Source organism: Eucyclogobius newberryi, unplaced genomic scaffold, assembly GCF_026437365.1.
Source record: "Eucyclogobius newberryi isolate DKJ021-1_F unplaced genomic scaffold, fEucNew1.0.hap1 SCAF_12, whole genome shotgun sequence".
NCBI classification, from domain to species: Eukaryota; Metazoa; Chordata; class Actinopteri; order Gobiiformes; family Gobiidae; genus Eucyclogobius; species Eucyclogobius newberryi.
The window spans coordinates 16,165,555-16,183,914 of record NW_027315746.1 but is presented as its reverse complement, the minus strand read 5'-3'; the positions used below and the strand labels follow the sequence as shown (position 1 = coordinate 16,183,914).

The following is an 18,360-nucleotide window of genomic DNA, read 5'->3' as shown; positions in this document are numbered from 1 at the left end:
CAAACAAAGTGCTGATTTTTTACTTTTCAACGTCAACACATATTAATACATACTTCAGCTCTATAAATACACATTTAAAAGGCATTAATTCAACTTCACTCATTCACTCTCGGACATTATTTACAAGTGGGTACAGGTTTGGCTTTGTTTTCAGCTGTAGCTTGAGGCTCAATGTGAATATTTTGAGCAGTGGGCAGTGCGTTCCACAGTTTACCCTGTAAGAAAAGGCTGACTGTCCAAAAGATGTCCTGCACGGGGGGATTTAAGGAGCCTCTTGTCACACTGCTGCTGTTTGGTCTCTGGATGAATGTACAGAGGTCAGGAGCCAAATTATTGATACATTGGTTAGTCTAAACAAAGAAAAGTAATGAAAAATGTCGATTCCGCTTAAGCCAACCTTTCCGTGCAGAAAAGAAGGTCAAGCTGTCCCCATTTGGACTCTTTGCATAGTTATTCTCTGAAAAAAAGTAAAAGTGTAAAAATGCCATAAATTGAAAGTCGGCTGCAAGGTGCCAGAGGAGCAGTTCATTTTAGGCCCTAAACCACAGCTTTGATTAAGTTAGTCTGCAGTGGTTTACTCTGCACACTTCGGATCAGTCTCTTCATTGACTTCCTGAAGCTGTCTGCTGGTGTGAGCACTTTTCCTCATATCACCCCAACCAACGCACACCCAAAGACACACACACTCGGACTGGCTCCCTTACTTAATCAATACTCATATTAATCATCTAAAATATCTGCGTGACAAACCAATTATTAACGTGCGCCGTCGAGTCCAATACGGTGATAATGAATTTAGTGCAAACGCCGTGGACTCCATCCGTTCATTAACTGCTGATGGCGGCTGTAATGACTGCTCAATGTCATTGGGATATTCGAGCAGTATTGATGAAGCACCGAAGCTGGTTGGCACATGCTCTCATACACATACAGTGCATAGAGAAGTGCATTCATGTACATTACAGTGTTACGCAGTCGGATGCACAAAAATGTTTTAACGTGCATGTTTCCTGCATTTATTTTTGAGGATCATTGTATAAAAATTGTAGAATGTACTCCCATCTTAAGGGCCGCACATATTATACTGTTAATATGTGAATGGGCCTCAGAATACTTGGCCCAAGGTCAAAAAGGTCAACAACCCCTGTCCTGTAGCACGGCACAACACTCAACCCTTTTGCTTTCAGATGTGATATCAAACACCTAAATCTCTGTCAGTCTAGCAGCAGTAATTTAAATGATTAGACAAAATCCCACCCTGGCACATTAGTCTTTACCTTTTGGACTATTATTTGACTGAAGCCAAGTGTGGCACAGGTGAAAATCTTCATATCTTCACACCACATTTACATCTTTCCACGCGACTCCTCTTTACGACTCTTATTGATGTTTTTGCTCCTCGCTCCAGTAAGCATCTAATCAAGAGCAGAAAGATCAGATGAGATCACGGAGACATGATGGATCTCCAAATCATTTACTGGGGCTGTCCCGCTCAGCCTCACCACAGGTACACATCAGTCTGACTAAATCTTCATAAAGATGAGCTCTTGGATATGCACCATGGAGTCTGGGTTAGATAAGGGGAAAGGAAGTTTTGTGTACTGCTGTCATCTGACAAAACCATCCTTCAGGTAATCCATGGGTCCATATGATGTTAGTAATTATGGACTAATATAATCATGGTAATCATCGGCTTTATTTATCAGATCATATTATCAGCACATTATTTCTGTGTGAGAGCCAAAGCCTAAACGTGAAATACAACTTGTTCATAATGTACAGTATGCTACAGTTTCCTTTTAGCTAGTGTGGTATAGTATGAAGTATTGTTTATGCATTTAGACCATGTTGACCCACTTGAAGACCTCCAGGAAACTTTTAGAAGTTGTAAAAGTGTTCCTTAATGACATTGTTCATGATGTGAGTAATGCTGAATCATGTCATGTTTTGTCCCTTTTTGGGTCAGTGTTCAGTGAGAGCTGCTGCCCTCCATGTTTTCTCATGTCAGTTTCCACTCCTGTTCCAACAGCTCTCACATTTGCATGCAAATGAACATCTAAACGGCCTCAATGACATAATTGACTCGCAATTAGAAATTTTCTTGAGCCGGTCACTTTGCACTGGACGGACCCAGAGCACAAATGAGGAGCGACACATAGAAGGGGAGAAAAATGGCTGCTATTCTGCATATTAATGAGACTCATTAGCTGTCTTTGGCAATGGCTGACAAGGAGACCTATTTATGCCTTGGCCTCCGCCGCCTGACTGAGGAGAAGGTCCACTCCAGCGACCAGTGCTAATTGTTTCTGAGCATGTTGTCCAGCTGATCATCATCATCACAGGAAATTAGCTTCAGAGCGATGCCTTGGCTGATGCTCAGTGTGGCCTATTATGATAACTCTGTACAAGCTTTTAACTTCTGCTGCTCGACAAGAGCACTTTTAACATGTACCCATTAAGACCTTGTATATTCCAGTTACTCCTCAAGTAACAACTATTAAATTCAGAAAACTCTAAAGGTGAGCCAGAATACCATGGGTGCAAGCCGTCATTACATCATTGTTTTAGATGGAAAAGTCCTCAGGAAGAACTTAGTCGATTATCCTTGAAAATCATGCTGTTTGTCACTCGAATCAAAAGCAAATCTTCTTACTGATGTTTTTTTGTTCCCTTCTTCCATTAAAATTGTTTATATCACGTTTTGGGTCTTATTGTACAGGATAGTGTTGCATATAGATTTTTTGGTGTCCACTTATCCACAGAGTGGCACAAAACAACCACTTACAAAACTGGCAATTGTCACTGTCCAAAGTGCTGACATTTCAAATGACTTCATTCTTTCAACTTTCATTTATAAAATATTGATTGAAGTCTAGATGTACAAATTTATTGCAGACTTTTTCTATACCATTTTAACAGTATGGCTGTAAGATCATAATCAATCTGTCAAACTGCAACCCCTTCTATCATTGAAAAAAGTTGATGGATTCTAGTCGTTACAGCAGGAGTGTCAAAGATTTCTAATTTATATTTATTCATTTCTGATAGTTATGTAGCGTTTTCATCACTAAAACTACAAGTCTCACAAGCATTTGCAGCATCAGCCCCTCCCCCGCACTGCCATGCTGTAGGCAAGTCCCCTCGATGCCAACTCGCACAAAGCATCACAGATTTCACTTTAGCAGAGAAGTATGAACAGGTAAAGAGACGTGTGGTTTTGGGATACAAATGGAAGAGAAAAGCGGTGGTAATGTGAAGCTAACAAGAAGAAAACACTTCCATGTTGAGAGGAAAACATCCAAACAAGTGCAAACCTGGACAGATCAGGGGCCACAGGTAAAACACACAGGCCAGGGCTCACTGCAGTGTAATAAAGCATTAACATGACAGAGTGAAGCTGCTGTGAGCTCTGACAGCCCAGAATCATGTGTGAATACAATCAGAAGTAGTGAGCTCATGTTGAGTTTGAGCAACAACCTTTAATGAAAAGGAAATCCCATCACAAGTCCAGATTTGTGCAACGGTGTCCACAAATGATTATTACTAGGCTATATATAAAGCTATTTGTTGTTTTATATATTTATTTGTATTTTTTACATCAAGTTCGGCCCACATCCCAGCCAGAGCGTTTGGCCCGGGGCCCAAAATGAGTTTGAAACATTACAGCATCTCCATTTAAAGGTTGAGTTTTTAAGCTTCCATTTACTCATTTGGACTGCATCTAACCTCAAAAAGAAACTGACACTCAAAACTCCCTTTGAACCAGCGGTGCAAATAAAGATGTTATCGGGTGAATCTGGTGCCATGCCACGTGGTTATTGAGACATAAAAGGCGAGCAGCCATGTCCGATATGCTGCCCTTTCCACTAACGGCTTCAGAGGCCACAGAGGCTAACTGCCCCTGCTGCCCCCTCCACCTCTCCCACCTGGACTCACATCTAACCTCCACTAACATGCACATACTCCACTACACGTGGAAAACACACACAGGTTGTACGTCTTTTACCAGCTATCGGCGACGTCCCTGCCACAACTGCCTGTGCGTTTGACCTTTCCTGTCCAGGCCCTAATCGGATTGTGTCCCTCGTTATGAAATCAGACGCTAAAGGTCGGCGGGCTGTTTAACATGGGGTGGAGGCCCAGAGGTATGGAATTTGCCTTGGCAGTAAATTACCTTTATTATGTTTGGACCATGTGATCCCTCAGTGTCCCAGAGGCATCGGGGGCCGACATTTTACATGAAGAAGGGTTGCAAGAGGGACAAATGTAGACAGTATAGACGAGTGGAACTTTTGTGACCTTCAGAGATACATGCTATTTTACACATGTTTGACATAAATGACTTTAATTCAGGTTTGGCGTTAGCACAAAGTGTACGATTATGACCTCACAGTGTCCAGTTGTATAATTTGAGCTGAATGATAACTTAAAATTAGACACTGACAGAATAACACTGATTTAAAATATAGAACGCTTTAATGGTAAGGCTGGGGGTTATTGACAAAAAAATGTACATCTCGATATGTTTTTACCATCTCGATAACAAAGATATTAAGTAAATCCAACAGCAATGTGTAAAAACATGTCTTTGAACATATTAGTTGAAGTTTAATTATCAGGCAAATGTGAAATGTCAGTAAAATGAATCACAAAAGTACAGAAATACTATCATCTGTTGTTGTTGTTGTTGTTGTTGTTGTTGTTGTTGTTGTTGTAGTAGTAGTTGTTGTGTTACCTGCTAAGTATGTGTTTCACGCTCTATTCCGTATTGAAAATAAAAAAAATAAAAAATACTATCACCTAATACCTTACTTGAAACGTAACTTTTTTCATTTTATTTTAATCAGCACTTTTTGTAGCAGTTTTTACTATTAACAACATGCTACTGCAAAACAACATTCACAAAAGTATATACATTTCAATATATAGTGCACTCTTACATTTAAGTACATTTTCCAATCTAAACATACATTTAAGATTTTTTTCTCTAGGTTTAAATTCTGCTCAATTCATTGTGTTCTTTAGCATTTCTTTTTTGTGATATATAAATATTGGATTTTCCTTTTTAGCAGCAATTAATTTCTGAACTAAGCGGCCATTTTGAATCTGACTCCTTTAGCGATTAATTTCAAGCACAAAAGGGCTGAAGGAGCATTTGGCCTAAGAAACTTGCCAAACCAAAACACCAGCTTCAAGAAATTTCCTCACTTGAATTTCCTGCAGTCAATGACTCAAAGTCCATCACACATTTACACATTTCTGTCAGCAAAGTTAGTGAGTTTCACAGTGAAGTTATTTCCGTCAGCTCCATCTTCTCCACCTTCTATCCGAGCAGGACCGGGGCTTGGTTTCTGGCAGAAAATAGAAAAGACGTCATGCCCAATATTGGACGTGTCTATTTCCAGAGCTTCAGCCTTCCCTCTCCCTTAGTCTCTCTCTTGCTTCTTCCCAAACACAGATCATGTTTGATACGTCACGCGGCTGTCCGTTTGAGCCGCGCTTGTGTCAGACAGGAAGTCATCGCCTGCTTGTCATATAAACCTTTGATCCATCACGCCGGTTTGTTCCTGGGCCCTCATCCGTTCCCACTCCCCTGATCTTTGCTCACATGACACGGATGGGACATGGCAACTGTTATGTGTTATGTATGTAAGTTGTGTGTTGTGTGGGCTCCGGGCAGTGAACAGAGAGCGATGGTGGCGCTGAAACTGATGTGTGCAGACATCACAGGGAAAGGCACTTCAAGGGCCTGTGTGCGCCTCTTCAGAGAGACCAGACGTGAGCCGAGACGACCAGGCAATCGTTATGTGGGTTCACTCAACTGGACTAAACATATCAGTTTGAATATGATCTAATTCAAATATACAGATCATTTGACCAATTAAGTAAAAATACAAGAAGGAAAAATGGGAATGTGTCTCATTTTCAAAGTTAAAGTCTAAATGACAGGGTCTGTTTTTCTATTTTGCCTTGTTTGGTGGAATAGCATCTGTGGTAAATATTTATCATAGTTTTACAGTCAAGTGGCAGTTTGTGAAGAAAAATATTAAAATGCAATAAAAGGAAGATTTGCTGATTGTGTATTTCTTTTTCTTTTTTTAAATGCAGAGACAATTTATTTGCAACTGACACACTTTTCTGACAGTTTAAACAATGGAAAGGACAAATATGGATCTGACCTTTTTTACATTATGGTTGCCAGGTAATAGTTGTGGAATTACAAAACTATCTGCTGCTCATGTCCAACCAGGAAGTAACAGCATAAACAGCACCAAAATTGTTAAACTGGGAAAAAATAGGCTTTAAAAAGTGGCTCAAAGATATATTTTTGTATCTATTACCTACTTTTGTATTAATAAAGCATATTTTAGATAAAGTAGAGACTTGTATGAAACAGCTGTACTTGCAGTTTTGGATTTCTATGGAAAAGTCTGAAGAATGAAATGTATGACGTACAAAGAATGAAGTGAATCTCCGTCATCTTCCACTAAAAGCCTCAGAGAAACTATTACAGATAAAATATGACCATGGTCCATTTCAAACTGAACATGCACACATTCATAACCCCTTAAACCAATTGTTGAAATGGCCCGCTCTCTGAAGGAGCTGCAAACGTTTTCAGACTAATATGGTTTCCTTCATCAATCGCTGCTAATGGGAGGTGAGGGTCGCTGGCACGCAACTTTGTCTAGGCATGTTGTCTGCAAACTCACCGGAGAAATGTTGGAGACAAAATGGAATCTGCTGAACCACAGAACATGTGTCAGTTTGTGATACAGAGGGATGCTGAATGTGGGGCTTTTAGCACGGAAAATTGCCAGAAAAATGCCACATATTTGATATCAAACATAACAATAAGATAAGATAAAATAAGATAAGATATTCCTTTATTGTCCACACATGGGGAAATTTCATTGTTGCAACGCAGGTAGATACAGAGGAAAAGGACAGATAACTTATAGGAAGTTTAAAAAACACTCTTAATAGATGAACTCTTATAAACAAAACTCTTATAAACAAAAACTCCTATAGACAAAACCTCTCATTTCCTAATAAGAAATGGAGGGGAAAAAGAAATAAATATAAAAATTAAATTAAATTAAATAAAAACAGCTAGCGTAAGACAAGATAATACTAATAATAATGGTAAAATAAACACTCTATTTGTTTCAATGTCACTATATTTGAAAGACAGCTGGTGTAGGTTAGATTGTCTTTCATTTAAATTGTGTAATGGGCTGTTGCTGTGGTCCTATTCCAAACAGAGGTAAACGAGCAAACACTTCCACCACAATGACTGCTTTGGTTTAAGTTTGGTCATGAGTTTGGTGAGAATGCACTTGTTGTATTCAAACATGGGGCAATACCAGGCTGACTTTGTCGACATGAAACGTACTGTATAAAAAGACAATGAAAAAGCGGTTGCTGCCTCGCTAACATTTCCCAGTAGTGCAGATAAAGCAGTTCCACGTTGTGAGACATGCATTTGGCAACCCAACAAAATGCTCATTAAATTAGTGCACGCATAAAGCTCTAATCGTCAAAGTTGGAAAAGCTCATTTGCACATTAAACACTCCATACTCGTTAGGCCCGGACTCTTTTATAATTACAAAGTCCACCACTTAAGCCCATAACATAAATACCACCTCGCATCCAGCTGTACAGTAAAAACTATTGAGTGTACGCGTGTTCCGTCAAAAAATTTACTCGAGAAGCTTTGATAATTATACAAGTGTGTTAAATATTTAAGAGACAACCGACCGAGAGCTGTTACAATCAACATCCTCGGAACAATAACCATTACATTGTGCTGACTATTTTGCACTTTTGTATTTGCATGTGTGCTTTGTGCTGCAGAGGAAAGGAGGGAGGGAAAGGGAGATGATTTAAGGTAATGAGAGGAGTAAAACATCATTAGTGCAAATTAACTTTTGTCAGCTGAGGTGATCTTGGTGGGGGCGCTTCTGCCACTGGCGGCAGCTCGCGTAATGGCAATTTATGCATTAACGTGTGTTACTGTTGTGTGTGTAGGTGTGTGAGTGCGTGCGTGTGTGTGTGTGTGGTTAGGTGTGTGTCTGCCTGCTGATGGCTACCAAGGACGCTTTCAGTCTTAAAGGGCAAGTCCATCTCAAAGGCCTTTCAAATAATGTCCACAATGTTTTATAATTTTACTACAATATATGTGGGATCATATAAAATGCCAGGATTTGGTGTACAATTTGACTGTGTTGATGAATTAAACTACAGAAAAAATATGTCGTGCCATTTGTCGAGTTTAAAAGAAAAGGGCATTTTAAAACCACATACATACAAGTATTACCGATTTGTTACTGTTTTTGTGGAGTTCTTACCAGATTGTGAGATAAACACTTAATGGCAAAGAGGTTATGCAGATGACATCACAGCATTCTGAATTTTAGCAGTGAGCGGCAAAAACACATACGATCCAATAGTGAGTAACAATAAAATATGAAAATGTTGCTAAAGTCTAATAACAAATATAAAGATCTGCTATTCAGTATTTAGATTGAACCTGATATCCAAATGAAAAATAATATAAAAATCAAGTAAACAGTGGTGGAAAACCAGATAAACACCTGGAACACTGTAGCTACGCTCACAATTATCACTGATACACTGATTATCTCTGTTGACGTGTCTTAAATCTCCGTCGTTAGCGAATAAATATTGTAGCTCTGCAAAGTCTATCGCTTCCGTTTCCATTTTGCTGTATGTCGAGGGGTATTTTTTTGCAATAAAAGAATGTTGGTGCATAACCTCTATAGTGGCTCGATAAATATTTAACCCTGAACTAGAAGATTCCAGGTTTAAGTTCCTAATGTTACCACCGACAAGAGCAGAGCGTCATCATTTAGTGCTTAGTTGTATGCACTTAAGTCATTCAAAATGGTGTAACTTTTTGCTTTTACTAAACTAATCAATTCTTCTCTAATTATGTGTTCCCCTCAGCGCACTCCCTCCATCTTCCTGTCTTCCCAGAGCAGTTGGAGAAATGGCGATGTTTAATGCATGTCGTTTGTGTTGCACTCAGGGCGACGGATTGGGCTCCACTCAATTAATTAGTACCAAACGGTCGTCAGAAACAAGACAAACCCGGGCACAGGTCAACAACTCCTCGTCTGCCCCCAAAATATCCACTGTCAACAGCAAACACGCAGCCAACATGCAGCCAACACGCTACTGAGCTGGGCTTCACAAGAAAGTAAGAGAAATTATTCAGTTTAAAATCTCACTAAAGCAACAAGGGCCTTTTTAAGTAATTATATAGTCTAATTGCTCTTGCTTGTCATGGAAGTGCAATTAGAAAAGTTATTCAATGATTAAAATATTGTTCATTTTTGACAGTGACGGCGGCAGCAATTCTCGCGCTAGATTCTATTGGAAATATATATGATTGTAAAGAAAAAGTAGGCAACATCTGAAGGTTATTTTTTGAGTCTCTAATATCCTACAGCCACGAGTTATTACAACAAAATCAACTAACTTAAAATTTCCTCAAGGCGCACGAAAACAAATCTTGCACTTCTCGTACAAAAACTGCAGGGACTGGCGGTTAATTAAGCAAAGGGTGTAAATTATTTCTAATTATCACCATAGGACCCGAGTAGAGAGAGTGGGGCAGCATCTTCTATGTTAATCAAGCAATGATGAATAGTGCAGGCTCATACAAACATGGTTTCTTTATGAGTCCCCTGTGCATAGCTCTCGGGCACACGCCGCACACAACACGGTGGGCGTGGGCCACCGAATTAATTGTATGAAGTGAGCTGGGGAGGGGCTCATGCTCTGGATGAAACTTCACCTCAGCCATTGCAAGAAAAACAAGAGACTAGAAACAAAATCTCTATCTGCACCTGTATGAACTACTTTTTCTCCACTCAAGGTTTGATTGTGTTTTGGCTAAAAAGACCCTTTGTCGCTGTTGAACTGGAATTAGGAAAGGTTTTCACACTTGGTGGCAGAATGCTGTATCTTTTAAGACTAAAACTGAATATAAAGTAATCATATTGACTAAAACGATGACTAAAAGTTTATGTTTTTGACACAAATGAATGAGTGGAGACATATCCAAACACAAGTCTAAGGAACATATAAAGCAAATGGTGACATTTTTTCCTACAAGGTTGGAAAATACAGTTATTGTGTCTTGCCCATGGACACAAGAATAATATGAATCTGTGGGAGCTGTGATCGAAACGCAAACCTGTGGATCTGACCATTCAACCAACGATGTTTTTATGTTGGAGCGGGATTCCAAACATTCAGATCAGAGCTTGTGTATCAAATAAGATACAGTGCCACATCATTTATCATAGTTAAAATATATTTTTTCTGGTTGACTAAAATGTGTTGTTGACTATTAGTCTAAAAATAAAATGTTTTTTAAGACTAAAACAAAACTTTCGGATAAAAATGTACATTGGTTGAACCAAGGAAAACCTGTAAGAACCACTGAGAGGCAGTTCACCAGTCACACATGGGACACGGTTACAAAACTGCATGACAGGTACAGGAAGTAGTCAACTGAATTAAATTACGCAGTATTTGTCATTTGTATACCCCAGGTTGGCTACTCAAATTGTGATTGTGATAGTCTTGGCAATGACACATCTTAATCTGCTTAGTTAGCGGCCAGGGGTCCCCAGCTAACGGATTATCAGCCAGATTTGAGTAATAGACTCCTCATTTGGCTTTAATGCGTTTTGCATAGAGAGCAACCTTCCCTCATCACTCTTAAAGATGAATCGGCCTCTTCGGTTACAAGATAAAGGAAGAAAAGAAACTTCTAAAGATATTAGTCTGCCAGCAACTACATAAATCATAACGTTGTGCTAATGAAGGTAATGTTAATGTACTAACATAGCCACTGTACTGCATGGCAATACAACAAGCTCCAACGTTTTCTGCCGTGTTTGAATTATTGACCAACCTTTGTTATATCATGATGTCAACTGTTTTTGGTTTTGATTTTTGACCACTTCCCTTTGGCATATATCTGTAGATTCTTCATATTAAAACATATTTCTTACAAACCCACAAACATAAATACAATATACATATGAAACGCATCAAAAAGTTACCAAAAGTATAAACTACACGGTGCATTTCCCCCATTCTCCTCTTTGTCTTCCCAGATTGCCCGGGGTCCCAGCGTTACGGCGGGGCGGTCTCTCGGTGGGACGTCCCGTAAATGATGGGCAGCGGTCCTGACATAAAGGTCTGCTGTATTTACACTGAAAGCTGCTGCTGCTCCACCTGCGGAGCTGCTCCCTCGCTGTCCCGGCCAAACGTCATCTGTCACCAGGCCCTTATTAAACTCTTCCACTGTCTCATCAAAAACACATTACTCTTTCTCAGGCTTTCATACATTTCCCTACTCGTCTTCGTCTCCAATAATCACTTAAGCTTGATTTAGCCCGGAGCATAATCGTTTTTAATTGTGATATAAATTATTAGGATTAGATTGGGTGGAGTGATAGTTTGTCTGAGTGAGAGGAGGAACGGTTCAGAGAGAGAAAGTACTTACCACAAATCACACACACACACACACATACACACACACACACACAAACCATTTGTAATAACTTGCACCAAAAATATAATACATATAACCCAACACAAAACTGTACTCATCTAAAATTGGTGCGTAAAAGTAAAGCGTTGGTCTATGTTCTGTTCTTACAAAATGCTGTCAAAATATTGTGTTTTATTACACTTTTTTTTTTTTTTTTAAAGGTGCAATGTGTAACTTTTCCTGCCTGGATTGGCAATGTTATTTACTTGCTTTAAACGTATCTTACAAGCATTTATTTCCTAATGATGAATGTTTTTATTGCTCAAAAATACCTTGAAAAAACATTCTTACCATTAGCGATGTTGCCTTTCCACAGCTCCGACCTGTAACTTGCTTGGTGGCGTGCCGACGAACAGGTGGCCACTTTTCTACCGGAAAAGTCACGCAGTGCCCCTTTAAATAGTACATTTCTAACACGGCATATGTAATTTTGTACATTTTCTGCATGTCTTCCTTCTCAGACCACCTCATTAGACTCCAGCCCAACAACACGGGTGTATTTGTTTACCGCCTACACAGACGCCGCCGAAACGCACACACTGACACACAATTCACCCCCCAAAAATAATAAAAAAATAAACAAAAAACAGACAAAGCATCTCTGGGCCTTACCTCTCTCCCATCACACACCGGGCTCACGCGCTCAGCCTGACATGCACAGTTTGTTTGGTACTTTTAATTTGACAGGGCCTCTCTTTTTCTCTCCCCCTCCACACACTCACACACACACACACACACACCCCAACAACCACAACCGCCACCACCGCCGCTGCTGCCGCCTCTCCAAAACCTACACACACATAGACTTTTAATTTGACAGCGCACTAACAAGAGCCCGCTGCTTGTCAAATGTTCGCCAATGGCAGCGGGGATCTTGCACAGCCAAGGGGGTTCGTGTTCAAGGACATCTGTGAAGAAACACACACACTCGCACACACACACACACACTTTGAATGTAGGCAGGCTGCTGCTGGTGGAGCTCCATCCTGCCATGCTCCTGCTTGGATTTCCCCCCCCACCCTCTCTTTATCAACAGATCTTTTTTTCCCCCTCCTTCCGCTCTTTAGGTCTTAAGTAGAGAGCTGAGAAGCCGAGATAGAGCAGGGGAGATTTTGATTTTGTCACACGTATCAATTCTGTCTTCAGTCCTCAATCCAAACAACAGGAGACCTTTTCAAGTAACTCAAAGGCAGGAGGAGTGTGTGTGTGTGTGTGTGTGTGTGTGTCTCTCTCTCTCTCGAGTCTGTAGGGGACGTCCCATGCTGTCTTTTGCACTTGGTTTTGGTGGGACACTTTGCTCATTAAGGCGAGGACCGGCGACTGGAGTGACTAGTGCTCGGCTTCCTGCTCGACTGGATCACAAGACCTTTCCCGCAGAGTGAGAGGGGGAAAAGAAGAGGTTTTAACCCGGGGTTTGTGTTACCGAGGGAAGACATGGCGGTTGATAGGTCTGTGTGTAAAACGTGCTTTTACAACACATTACAGTCGTTAGTCGTCATATGGAGACCTCTTGGTTTCTGCTTCCAATATTGGTCAGACAATTGGGTTTGAACTGCAGGCTGCAATTCAGTTTTCTACCACTAGATGGAGTCATGTGTTTAGAACAAAATTAAACACAAGAATATCTTGCTACAATTTGACTAAACTTTATGTTTCGTATACTTCCGCAGATACAGGGACTTGGTGTATAATACAATCATCATCAGTACATTTTCTCCTGGGAACGGGCTTCAAGTTCCCCGTCTATTCTTTTATTGTTTTTGGACCATATAGGCTTTATTGGACAGCACAGTGTCGCCGGAAATGGGCGAGAAGAGCAGGGAAAGACATACAGCAAATTGTCAGAGCTGGGAATCGATCTAGAATCGCTGAAGCTGACAGAGCCTGGCATGTGATCTGCTCCTTAGATCACTCCACCACCGGGCAGCAGCAGACTTCTCTGTCCAGACTCTTGGAAAGTATTTTCCAACGAGGCAAAACACACACACTATCTCTGCACTGTCGTGGAACATCAACCACGTCATTTTGGACAGTATATAGTCGGCCTATCATGTGAAATGTTTTTTGTATGAATCGATTATAAACTCCTTTTGGTGACTCCTTCAATCCTAATATCTAAAATATCATCATCTATGGTCCTAAAAAGCCAAAATCTTGAAGTCATGTCAAAAAAGGAAAATCCAAATGTCAAACAAACAAAGAGATAGGAAGAGATATTTCCACAGAGATCTTATCTGTTACTGTGTGTCCCGGTCAGATAAAATATTGCTCATCCACGTCCAATGATCTAGAAAGCGATTTCCGTCTGTGGCATCTAAAATGTCACTGTGTTCATAAACTACAATTTCTCCTCTTTTGCTGACATTAAACCAAGAAAATACATCTTGGCAAAAGTTCATTTGATATAAATACTTTGGCCGATAACCTAAAGTGCATGAAAGGGAAAAATGTGGCATGCATGTTTTATTGTATTTCTGATTATGAGATCAGTCCTTAGGTTGGAGTTGGGTGTTGTGATAATAAAAAGCAGCCCAGATTATTTGAATCCTGTAAATCACAGCTAAAAGTCAATGTATAAAGCCAAGGTCTATGAAACTATCAACGCAGAATAGAGAACATGGACGATATGTTACCACATTGCCAAGTGCTACCACTTAATACCATTAATCTTGAGTCTCCCCCTGCGCTCTGTCTCTGCGTCGGAGTACTCAGTGTCCTCTAAAAGTATGGCTCTTGACCGCAGCACTTTTCCACAGAAGAGGGAAAGGCTAAAGAGAAAGCGCTGACCCCTCTTCGCCGCAATTTTCCCCTCATCAACTTGTGAGACTTCATTAACTTACATGGGGTAATTTTCTTCTTTCACTGCGTTTCAGAGCGTGGCTGATGTTTTCCTCTCGACCATCTCTTGCCTTATAATATCCTCAACTGAAAAGACTTTTTGCAAGGGTCTCATTTATTTCCATTAACATTTCCCCCTTAAAATAATTAGAAATAATGTTTTTATTGCATGGTGATTTCTTTTTTCCCTTTAAAGAAAACCAAAGCTGTCTGACTGGAGCTGGTTATGGCCCATGTTCAGTATTTCAGTATTTCACAGGGATGTACACAACTGTAAGGTAACGCTGCCCTCTTTAGGAACACGTGTGTAACAGTTCCCAAAAGCCATAAAGGGTGAAAAGGAATTCTTACTATACTGTTACTTTAAATAGTGCAGTATTAAGTTCTCTGGTGACACGTGAAGATGTTATTGCCTAGAAAGTTCCACAGTACAGATCTTTTATTTGAGTTTTTTGCCATTATTTCAAACCAAACTGTCCCGACTTCTACAGTGGGTCTTTAATATAGTTCAAAATGTGGCGTGTATATTAGGCGTGATATGCACTGGCTCCTGATGGAACAAGGGGACACCCACCAACTCTAGCAATTGTTTAATGTAGAGTTGTTTGTCCTCCTTTCGGCTTATTCTTTGTTTACGACTCATTTTGACATGGAGGAGTAGGAGTAGAAATAAACCATGTCGTCCCACAGCTCTTCCAAATGTCAAACGTGACATGTAAACATCCAGTGGACTCAAAATGAAGGAGCTTGGTTTTGAAACACGTGTCATGGGATTGAGGAAGAAATAACGATCAGAAACTTAAAGTAAACGTAGATAAAGTACCATTTGTCCCATCTGTAAATCACTATATTTTCCTGTTTTACAACTTTAATTCAGTAAGAGGGAGATAGCAGTCATTGGTAAAAAACAGATGGTCAAAGGTTAACCACGCAATGTTTAACCCACCACCCGCAGCAGAATGACATACGCGTTCAAAATGTTACTCATTACAAACGTTCACAGACATAATCTACTTTAAAAAGGTCTAGTCTAAAGTCTGTCCTCTTGTATTAACACGGCAAGTTTTAATTGTTCGGAGCATTCAGATTTATTGAAGGCACATCAGTTGAATAAACACAATAACTTGACATACATTTCAGCCCATTAATGAATTACTTCAATTACTCAAACAAAGGGCCATTATTTTTCTCTACATTTTCAAACAAAACAAAGATAAGTTCGGTTTTTCTAAATGTAAGCAGCCCTTAAGTTATAGAGCGAAGGATAAACATGTTTTCAATAAATAGAAGACAGTAATGCTTTTCTTTCTAATAACCTTTTAGTTAAAGTCACTACTACTAGTCTACAATGCATCACGTTTCACAGCAATATTAAATACAATTTATATTAGCCTAAATAACTCAATCAGGGTCTAATTTGCTTTGTGGTTACAGCGTTCCTTTCAGGAGTATGAGTGGACTAAGTTTAAGCCATTCACAGTGGCACTAACAGTGTTTTAACCAGAGACTTAAGGAAAACTCAAATACATTGCATCAGTGTTAATCTCAACCTCAATGCAAAATTGCGACAATGTAAAATAGGGGAATGTGTGAACCAGTGTTGGACTATGATCCAGGAAGTGTAGAGTAAAGTCTAACTGCACTACTGCTGTTTGAGGTCGAATATTAGGAGAATCACAAGTACAATAATAATATCAGACGTCAATAACTTTTTAAAATGCTATACTTTACCGTTTAGTTAACAGCCAAACCTTTTGTTGCTGCTTATTATTTTTGAAAATTCATTGTCTTTGTCTATAATCTTTGTTGTTTACTTTAATAAGATAAAATGGGTTATAGGTAAAAGAGGTCACATCTTTCTTATTTCAGTGGACAGACTACTTCCTTCATCAGAGATCATGTGACGCATAAGCAAAGGGCACTTTTCGCGCCTATTAGAAGAACGAACTAGCCAACAGTGGGCACTTGCCTATCAGGAGCTGCTGCCGTTCAGTTCAGAAAGTGTATCAACATTTTACACATTGTCACAACTCTTTTTTTTTGCGTTTATTGGGGCTGTTGCGAGATTAGTTTTGCGGTCCGCTACGGGAGAGGACAAAACCGCTCGTGGACGTTTCGTGTTCCGAGCGTCACTGACTCTGAATGTGGCGTCTCGTCTTCAAGTCTGTCCCTTCCAAGTCCTTCATGCACGTCACCAGGAAGCTACGACACTTGGCTGCATACTCGTCAGGAAAATCCCGAAAATGGCTGACGTGGGAGCTGGAACCGAAGTCAAAATGCTCTGTCGGGACGCCTTTTTGCCTGAAGCTCTCCACAAAATCCTCAACGTCCTTGTGTCTGATGACTTGGTCCGCTTTGGAGTACAGGTAGTAGTGAGGCCAGGCAGGTGGGTTATCCCTTACCGCGTCATAGTGATTCTTGTGTATAAACCTGGTCACGGGGTACAACACGATTCGTAACATAAAAACGGTCACAGCGAAAAGTGCCAGGAGGATGTATCTGAGGACAGGGCTGATTTGAGGTCCGAGGGTGGCTGTGAGCGCGCGCAGGGCCCCGCGCACGTTAGCGCTACCGGGGGCACTGTCCACCACGGCCCCGATTATATTCAAGGAGCAGAACTGTTTGTCGGTGTGCAAGAACTCAACAATGTATCGGTACAACATGAAGCCGCCGTTACTGAAAACGTGAAAAAAAATGGGGCTGTTCTCCACTTCATAGTCGAAGAGGATTTCCAGCAGCTTCAGAGCGATACTGCTCAGCTCCTTGTAGCCAAAGGATTCGGAGATGAATACGGTCTTGAGAGGAGCCGTGTAGTGGACAGTCACACATCCCTAGATAAAGCACAAAGACAATAAACAGTTATTGTATTCAGTGAATCTGTGGAAACAAGAAGGCTACAAACTCATGATACGTTTTGAGGAAATGGCTTGAATAACTCAATAATAAACTTTTTTATAGACAATAAACTACAGTAACTACTGTAACACAAGATAAAAACTGTTTATTTAATAGTACTATGTGGTCATTAGGCTTGAGTCTATCAATAATTTCATAATCAAAATTTTATTTTGAAAATTGTATTCAGATAAATGAAGAATTGAAGCCACTTGAGGCCTTCCTGATAAAAGTGCCGGTACAGGCAAAACATGTGTTTTAATTAAAAAAACTGAATTAATCTTTCTGGTGTAATTACTGCTTTGTTTGAGTCATTAAACCTCCTCTTTGATCTCATGGCGTGCTGAGTCTATAGACCATTGACTGTACAAATACGGTCAAGACTAGACACTAGATAGACCATAGATCAGATAACGATTATTCAATTATTCAATGTTTCTTGAATCCTACACTAGATGAGCTAAAGTATTGAACCCCGTGCACATAAGCTACATGAGAAAGGACAGCAATGGCAGCAGCACTTGTACCTGCTCGTTGTAAATCGAGCTGTACTTGGACAGGTGTTTGTCTTTGCATCCAGCCCAGCCCAGCAGGATCACCACCGGCTCCTTTGTCCCCTGCCAATGCCTCTCTGAAACAACAACACCAACACACAGACTAAATCACGCCACTTTATTAGAGCAGTGACACATGTACTGAAGGCTAAAGGCAGGCTAGGCTAACCGGGCTATCAACTGTACAATGGAAGTGATGCTCACCCGACGTCCCTGCATCTGGAAACACGATGTTGTAGTCTATTTCACTGTCCGCCATTTCGGTATCAGTGTGTATCAGCTGGAGTCCACGGGCGTGCGGCTCATTTGATCGCTGTAAATCTATAATATAGCGAAACGCACGCCAATTTGAGCTAATATTGCACGTAGAGAGCAGTCAGGTCGATGGACTGTCACTGTACTGCTGTTCCTCTAGCGGTAATCCAAGGCGTCCGTGCTGCACTACTGCCCCCATGTGTTTGACAGTGTTATTACAC

At 40.4% G+C, this 18,360-nt stretch overlaps 1 protein-coding gene across 2 annotated transcripts in view; it reads right to left on the bottom strand.

The window, feature by feature from the left end:
• tmem53 (transmembrane protein 53) overlaps positions 1–18,294 on the bottom strand; it is a 153,097-nt gene extending 134,803 nt beyond the window's left edge. The window contains exons 1-3 of one of the 2 annotated variants that reach the window (XM_072440996.1): positions 18,089–18,294; positions 17,858–17,961; positions 16,548–17,266 (exon numbers count right to left, since the gene is read on the bottom strand). In XM_072440996.1, the coding sequence (XP_072297097.1) occupies positions 16,565–17,266; positions 17,858–17,961; positions 18,089–18,143 (861 nt within the window). In that variant the 5' untranslated portion in view covers positions 18,144–18,294 and the 3' untranslated portion in view covers positions 16,548–16,564. Of the gene's footprint in view, positions 1–15,498; positions 17,267–17,857; positions 17,962–18,088 lie in introns of those variants that run through there. The other variant, XM_072440995.1, reaches the window with a different exon arrangement.
• Positions 18,295–18,360: the final 66 nt, after the last annotated feature.